This window comes from Dromaius novaehollandiae, chromosome Z (genome assembly GCF_036370855.1).
Source record: "Dromaius novaehollandiae isolate bDroNov1 chromosome Z, bDroNov1.hap1, whole genome shotgun sequence".
NCBI lineage: Eukaryota > Metazoa > Chordata > Aves > Casuariiformes > Dromaiidae > Dromaius > Dromaius novaehollandiae.
The window spans coordinates 55848508-55856697 of NC_088132.1; the positions used below are offsets into that span (position 1 = coordinate 55848508).

The window sequence follows — 8190 nt, forward strand, 5'->3', positions numbered from 1 at the left end:
GGCGGGCGGGCGGAGGCCGCCCCGGGGCACCGCCCGGCGGGGGCGCTTCCCGCTGCGGGCAGGCGCCTGGCTGAGGGCGCCGAAAGCTTCCCGGCGGGAGTCGCCGCTCGTTGTCCGCCCGGCGCCGGCCGCCCTTCGGAGCCGCGGCGCCTTCCTGCCCCCCCCCGCAGACGCAGGTGAACCGGGCCGGGGCGGCTCGGCCGGGAGGCGTCGCCCATGTCGGGGAGCGCGGCGGCGGCCGGCGGCTGGCGGCGGCGGCCCGATGAGGAGTCGCTGGGCTCGGGGGAGGCGGCAGCGCGGCCGCCCACCGCCGCCTTCCCGCCGCCGCCGCTCCCGCTGCAGCCGCCCTGCGGCCCCGGCTCGTGGCCCGGAGGCGAGGGCGAGCTGAAGCCGGTGCGGCGGTTCATCCCGGACTCGTGGAAGAACTTCTTCAGGGGGAAGCGCCATGGCGGCTCCGACTGGGACAGCGCCGCCTCCGACGTCAAGTACGGCGCGGAGGGAGCCGAGTGCTCCCCGCCGCCCTCGCCCGCCGCCCGGCCGCCGCCTGGCTCGGCCGCCGGCTCCTCGCGGCTCGGCGGCGGCGCGGCGCGGGCCGAAGGCGCGGCCATGCTGCCCGGCGAGGCCGGCGGCTCCCTCGAGCGCCGCGCCTGCTCCGCGCGCGCCTACAGCGAGGCGGCGGCCGCCTACGCGCTGCGGTACGGCTACATGAAGTCGTGGGCCGGGCTGCTGCGCATCCTCTGCGTCGCCGAGCTGCTGCTGGGCGCCGCCGTGTTCGCCTGCGTCTCGGCCTACGTCCACAAGGACAACGAGTGGTACAACATGTTCGGGTACTCACAGCCGTACGGTCTCGGGGCGGGCAGTGCCTACGGCGGGTACTCGTACAGCGGGCCCAAGACGCCCTTCGTGCTGGTGGCGGCGGGCGCCGCGTGGGTGGTCACCGTGGCGCTGCTGGTGCTCGGCATGTCCATGTACTACCGCACCATCCTGCTGGACTCGCACTGGTGGCCCCTGACCGAGTTCGGGATCAACGTGGCCTTGTTCTTCCTCTACATGGCGGCCGCCATCGTCTACGTGAACGATATTAATCGCGGGGGACTCTGCTATTATGCACTGTTCAAGACGCCGATCAACGCGTCGTTTTGCCGGGTGGAAGGAGGCCAGACGGCCGCGATGATCTTCCTGTTCGTCGCAGTGCTGGTCTACTTGATCAGCGCCATGGTTTGTCTGAAGTTGTGGAGACACGAAGCAGCCAGGAGGCACCGAGAGCTGCTGGAACAGGAGGTGGGTCATAAACTACCGCTTACATCTAACACGTATGGTGCGACAGGGAGCAGCTGGGAGCCCTCGCTCGTGCCGTGGCTGGGTCCCATCAGACACCTCTTCCCTGCGGCCGTCCAGAGCCCCTGAGTCACCATATTTACTGGTCTAAATAACGGATTTCAGATCACTGAGTGAAACACGCCTCTTAAGATGTCTGGTGCAAACTCCTGTTGCCCTTTTTTCTTTCTTTTTTTTTCCTAATTGACTTCGGTAAGGACCTGGTTCTGTTCTCTTTGTAATACTCAGTGTTTTTCCTGCATCAGCTGATGAACCGCTTCCTGGCATGTATTTTCCAAACAAAGGAAGGAGTGAACAATGTGCCTGTTCAGCTGTTTAGCAGGGTAGGGCTTAAAGCCACCTCACGTTTGGAGTCTGTGCTTTCAGCAGGTTAAGTGCTAGTGTGAATGACAATAAAAAGAAGAAATGGTGATTTTTATGTTGCATACAAAACTTCAAGCTACTTTTTTTATGTCTTTTTAACTTTCCTCATGATACTATAGATGACAGTAACAACCGAATGGAAATCTGAGACACCAAAATCTAGCCAATCGGTTTCTTTTCTTTTTTTTCCTGTCCTAATTACTAAAAAAAAATCTTAAGCTCTAGGAACTGTGTCACTATCATATATGAAATTGGGGGGGGGGGGGGGGGGGAGGGGGCAGGAGCCAGATGAATCTAAGTTCATTTTCATTAGAGTATTTGTGCTGACCTCTAGTGCCTCTCTCCTTTTTCCCAAAGTGAAAGAGGGAGGGAATCTTGATTCTTTCTAACAAGTTCTTTTAGTGATTGAACGAGGTACATCAAGAGTTTGGTATAAAACACCAAGAACAAATATTTCTATCTATTATCTTCCTTCCTTGTTAAGCTTTTTGCATTTTCTTAAAATTCTGCTTTTGAGATAAATTGATCAGATTGATCAAGAAGAACTTATATATACACAGCTTAAGCACTGTATCTGGCATAAAACTGGGATTCCCCTTTTGAAAAGTAATTTGCAGTTCTATGATTAAAATTTTTAAGCATTTTTAAAATTTGTGCAAAAATGAACTAATTGCTGGAATTACATAGAAGGTGCTACATCATGCTTCCCTGCTGTTCTTGGTGTTCTTTTATTCCTTCCGGTTATTTGAGAATATTTCTACAGATAAGGCTTTTACGATACAGGTTAGGCTCTAGAGAGTGTTGTGCAAAATAGCTGCTGGTCAAGTTACTCGTTAGAGCACTGAAATGTTTTCTAAGCAATGACTTGGGCCTCAGAGTGTCAGTGAGTTAATATATGCTGGAATGTGCGGTAATAAAAGTGATTGGGTGCAGTATTTAATCCGATTTGTTCCTTACAGCTACTAGGGGAGATCCTGTTGTTGTTTTGGGTTGGGGTGTTGGTTTTTTTTTTCCTGCCATTCTTAAACAGTTTTAAATCTACTGATCTGAAGAATATTTCTCATTCTAAATTTGTTCATACTTAAATATGCATGCATAATTATCTGTACAACATGATTTTGACAAAGTTTAAGTTTTAAGAGGCAGTGCTTTTGCATACTACTTATGCTGAGAATAAAGCTTACAGCTTTTTTTTTTTTTTTTTTGATAGATGAAAACACAGTCGTCTTTACCAGAAAATAAGGTAAGAAACAATTTACATTTGTTTCATTACTGGTATTTCCAAATGCTTGTTCTTTTTCTTGTGACTCTTTGTTTTGATTGACCGGTCTAGTTTTTATTCTGCTAGGAAGAGATCAGGTTTAGTTCTTTAGTGCAGTCCAGACAATGTTCCCCTACCCAGGAGATTCAGAAGGAGCTAATAAAGAAGTTGCTGCTAGTTAGGTTAGGTTTTAAGTTTACAGTGTCAGCAAATCCGATGACTGGCTCCGTATGTGCTCTTATCCTCTTTCAATGAATGACAAGTCCTGCAACATTCATCACAGTGTGTCGCAGACATGGCTATAACAGCAGAGCATCTCTTGTGTTGTTGGTTTAAGAGATTTTCTTCTTTTCCTTTTTTTAAAAAAACAAAACAAAACAAAAAAAACCCTCCCAACTGCCTGTTTAAGTTGGAGAAGAGGCAGTGGAGCACAGTGATAGGTACTCATTGAGCTGACAGTTTGCTCCTGTCTCTCTGAGACTGCTCCAAAGTCCACTCTGTGAGCTTTGAAATATCTGCAAATGCCAGAATCTGTCATACTGAAGGAGGATTGTAGTGCTTCCATTGCACAAAGATGCAAGTGCATAAAATATGAAGATTGCACAGGATCTTAATACAGCAGATGTTGATGATTCTCAGAGAATTTATGATGCATTTCTTTCAATCTTAAATGCCTCCCCATTAGATACTGTGAACTTCCTACTACTGTTTTCTCAGTTGCTCACGTCAGTACTGAATCAGGATTCTTTTTTATAAGCTGTGGCAGGACTCCATGTGTTGTTACTTCTGGGTCCAGGGAGAAATTGTGCAACAGGGAATGAGGGAAAACTGAGACATGGGAGAACTGAGTGATTTCTGTCCATCAGCAGTCACAGATTAGACGGAAACCCAAGGAAACTTTCTTAAATTACTTTTTTTAGGACATACAGGACAGATATTTCCAAGAAGTATTTATTTGTCACTGCAGCAGCTATTTGGACAAATTTAAGATGGTTATTGTGTGAGAAACATTACTGTAACACCTTTCTAATTTTCTAATTATAATTAAGATGTGCTGCTGTTCAGTCCCTGTATCTCTGTCTTCAAATTAGTCAGATACTTTGTGGCTTATGTATATTGTTTTTGAAGTAAAATTGACTTTATTAAGAACTTTTTTTTGCTTTTAAAACTTAGTACGGAAGTGTCGACAGACCGAGAGAAGAGATCACTTACAGGCAGCTTAAATCAGTGGAAGGGAAACCTGAGCAACTTAATGGTCATATACCTGCAGGCCACATTCCTAAACCTATAGTGATGCCAGACTACTTAGCGTAAGTGACTTAGCTTTGATAAACAAACTTAACGGAGAATATTTGAATCATGTTTTTCACTCAGTGTTTCTCATATATACATTTCATGGTTTCTCTGCCATTCTTTGTGTGGCATGGATCTCAGAATCTTACTGAAGTGAATGTTAAACTAGAGAGGATGGGTGCTAGTGTCAATGGCATAGAAACAGTAATATAAATGAAGAATCTTAAATTAAAAAGCTCAAATGCTAAAGCAGACTATTGTAATGTAGCATGTACAATAATTACTGAAGGAACAGAAGACCATACAGACAAGTTCTTGTCCTTTTAGTCCCTGAATCTATAACATACTTAATTTTAAAGCCGCAAGGCTAGGCTGTTCTATGGTGAAGTATGAGATGATAAAAATAATTTGTATAATACTTGGTGTAGATTTCCGTGCTTTACATACATGCAAATTTCAGCAGGTTATGGGAGATTAACAAACAATACAGAAATACAGTACCAAAGTCAAGGGTTTGTGTGTCTGTTGAAGTCCTGTCTCTAATATTAGTCCTTAAAAAACACTTTTATTTTTTTAAAGGAAATACCCAGCAATTCAAACAAATGAAATGCGAGACCGATACAAAGCGGTATTCAATGATCAGTTTGCTGAATATAAAGAACTGTCAGGGGAAGTTCATGCTGTATTAAAGAAGTTTGATGAGCTGGATGCATTGATGAGAAAACTGCCTTATACTCCTGGAAGCATACATGTAAGTACCTGTGAAATGGAAGAGCAGGTATGTTATTAGGCAGTTTCTGACTATCTTTAGTTATGGCAATGTCTCGTAATGCTGGCAGTGACTTGGTAGGAGAGACAGTTTCCCCAAGTCTGTTATTTCTTGTTTAGTCTTTAGCTGAGGATGCTAAGTTGCGATTAAACTGTATATATGGTTTTTCTTTTTTTGTGTGTTAGCAGCTTTCAAGTTTTGTATGAGCTACAGTTAATGTATTTTTGCTATTTCTCAAGTAGAAAACTAGCAGTTAAAAATATATTAAAATGGATTTGATTAAAGGAGCAATTGACTTTTAACAAGTACTTAGTAAAATTTGCATGAAGAAATGGAGTGCACTAATATGGTTAAAAATGTGTGGTCTCTCTTACTAGGAAGAGGAAAGGATATCAAGAGTTTTGCAAGAATACAAGAAGAAAAAAAATGTGAGTGTTTTCAGCTTTACATTGCTAGTGAATCTAATGAATAGCAAAGAGACTGTAAATAGAAAGGACTTCTAACACTAGGTACAATATGCTAGCTTAGGGTATGCTTAGCTATTACAGAGCTTTGTATATTTGTCTTTTAAACTCTGGTAAAGTTAGGATACTACACACACTATTCATCATGTCAATAACCTCATTTGAGAATAATGATTCTGTTAAACAGAGTTGGGGGGGGAAATATTTTAATTTTCTGAGAGCATGTCTCATCTCTAGCATTTTGCTTTCAGAAGATCAGTTACCATTGATTATTTTGGGCATCCAGTTCATTTGTACTCACTGACAAAGCCAACACAGCTTTTTTTAATAACAGAAAAGATACAATATTGACCTTGGAAAGAAGTTATGTATTTTCTTTTTGGCATGGAGCTTACATGGACTGTCAAAAATTAATTCTCTCTGTAGTCCAAGAGATTTTGCTGTGTTGTTTTTAAATGCAGGCAGTAAATGTGTACCTTTGTTGCACTAAAATCATAATACTTTACAAATATGTGGGTTTTTTAAATTGATTTCAAATTTTTCATCCATGTTAGTTAAATGTCATTGCTTTTTTTGGGGAAAGGGGTTTATTTGACATGCCAGAACACACCTATTTGTATTTACACATTTATGTTAAAGTTGCTCTGTTTACTAAGTAACTAAGGCATATTAAAGCAGAGCCTCTCTCTTCAGCCCTTCATGAAAGAAGGGGAAACGGAAAAGGCTGGATGTAAGAAGTTGCCAAGGAAAAAGAGTGTTTTTGAAGAATGACGATATTTACATGCTGTCTGTAATCAATGGCATCATTGATAATGAGCTATTGTTGGAAGAAACTGAAAGCATGAACATTAATATAAGGGGGGTTTGTATTTTTGGCAGGATCCTGCATTTCTGGAGAAAAAGGAGCGTTGTGAATACCTGAAGAATAAGCTTTCTCACATAAAACAACGAATTCAGGACTATGATAAAGTTATGAATTGGAATGTAAAAGTTTAGCATTGCCTTGACTATGGGGATACTGTTTTATATTTTTTTAAATATTTATTTACTCTCAGAATTTCCTGTGGGGAAAACAATTACTTTCTTAATCACTTTGTCACTTACTTAGATACTGTGTATTTCTGGTAGGTTTTGCATACAGATCTAATTTTAAATCAATATAATGAGGTTACCAGGTGAATTTAGAAAATCTGTGTTAACATTCTGCCTTTATTAGACAGTGCACAGCCAGTCCTCTTACATATGCATACTTTTCTATTTGCAAGTATTGCATTATTGTCTACCAGAGAAAGCAGTTCTAAATACCATGTCAAAAATGTGCACACAAGTGCTGTAACAATTTCAGACTTTATATATAGGCCTTACAATATCAAAAAAGAGTTGAGTGATGTTACTGGCTGGGGTTTGGGTAAAGTACTTAATTATTTTGAGTAGTTTTGACAAATCAGAAATGAGTTTAATAAGACTATTTGCATCTTCATATGGTCTGCTGTATGTGAGAAATTATTGAGAATTTTACTTAACAAGAGGTACAAAGTAAGTTTCTATTTAAGCAAGGATAGCACGGTGGGTTTTTCGTCTTCATTGTTTGTTTTTGTTTTTAATGCACCCTTGTAGAGATGATACAATGAATTTATATATGATCTTAAAGGAATAGAGATGCAGGATTAGGTGCACTAGTATTGGCAAAGACTGGTGTGCTCTGCATACTTTTTTGGATCATCTTAGCGGGAATCTGTGGGCCTAAAAGAAAAATGGTTTTTCTTTGTGAGCAAGGAACAGGACTTTTGTTTAGGACAGTTTTAAGATTACCTAATTGAAGCTGATTGTGAACTCAGAGATTAAGTAGAACAAAATTAATTCCCAATTCAAGTACCAATAAAGGATCTTCTATAAGGCAAGGTAAAATGTGTTGTTGATAGATATGCTTTCTAGAGATTCTGTAAAAATTTGTGTAATATATCTTGGGATAAGTAGGTTTGCATGTGCAAATGTTCTCATAGATAAGGAAAATTTCTTTTTACATCATTTTTCATATCTTTATATTGACACTTTTTTACGTATTAAAATGGAAGAATTGATAGCCGTTTCTTTGTATAGTTTTCTACAACTGCTGTTTTACTGGATATTTTGTTCTGAAATATATTTTAATTTCAAAAAAAATCCTAAGCATACCCATGTTGTTCTCTTTGTTTTTGAAAGCATTTTATTAGGAAAAAGTGTTGATAAAGGTTACTTCAAGACTTTTGTTAGTGATTGTATGTTTTCTTTAGAGGTAAATTTTCAACTTTGGCCTTAATTTAAAGGGAAGAAGTTAGGAAAGCTGTTTCCAGTTTAGAACAAAATAGCATCTTTGGTACTGCAAATGCAGTACTGTACCTCACCCTGGGCGTTATTTCCCATCTGATTTTTGAGCCCTTATTATTCACGCTCTAATCCTGATGGCTTCAGACTCGCTCTCATATTTATCAAAAATTACATTCCAATTTAATCAGCCACTTAATCCCAGGAGTTCTAGTGGATGCGGTACATAACGCAAGAAGCTAAGGGAATGCTGAGAGAATTAGAAAGCCTGGCACCTTTTCATTTGAAACGGACTTCAGTCTCATCCACCTGGAAGGTCTCTCAATGTCTTTTTCAGTCTGAATAGGGCAAAACTCAGTGCCATCCCTTGTCCTTGCTCTCTTTTCAGTCCTCTCTCT

At 41.6% G+C, this 8190-nt stretch overlaps 1 protein-coding gene across 1 annotated transcript; it reads left to right on the forward strand.

Moving 5' to 3' along the window:
- The first annotated feature begins 1 nt into the window (after nucleotide 1).
- Nucleotides 2-7732, forward strand: LOC135324778 (MARVEL domain-containing protein 2-like). Its single transcript, XM_064501689.1, has 6 exons — nucleotides 2-1281; nucleotides 2912-2944; nucleotides 4136-4272; nucleotides 4835-5006; nucleotides 5402-5452; nucleotides 6368-7732. Exons 1-6 carry the CDS (start codon nucleotides 217-219, stop codon nucleotides 6482-6484), a joined length of 1575 nt encoding a protein of 524 aa, XP_064357759.1. The 5' UTR covers nucleotides 2-216; the 3' UTR covers nucleotides 6485-7732.
- Nucleotides 7733-8190: the final 458 nt, after the last annotated feature.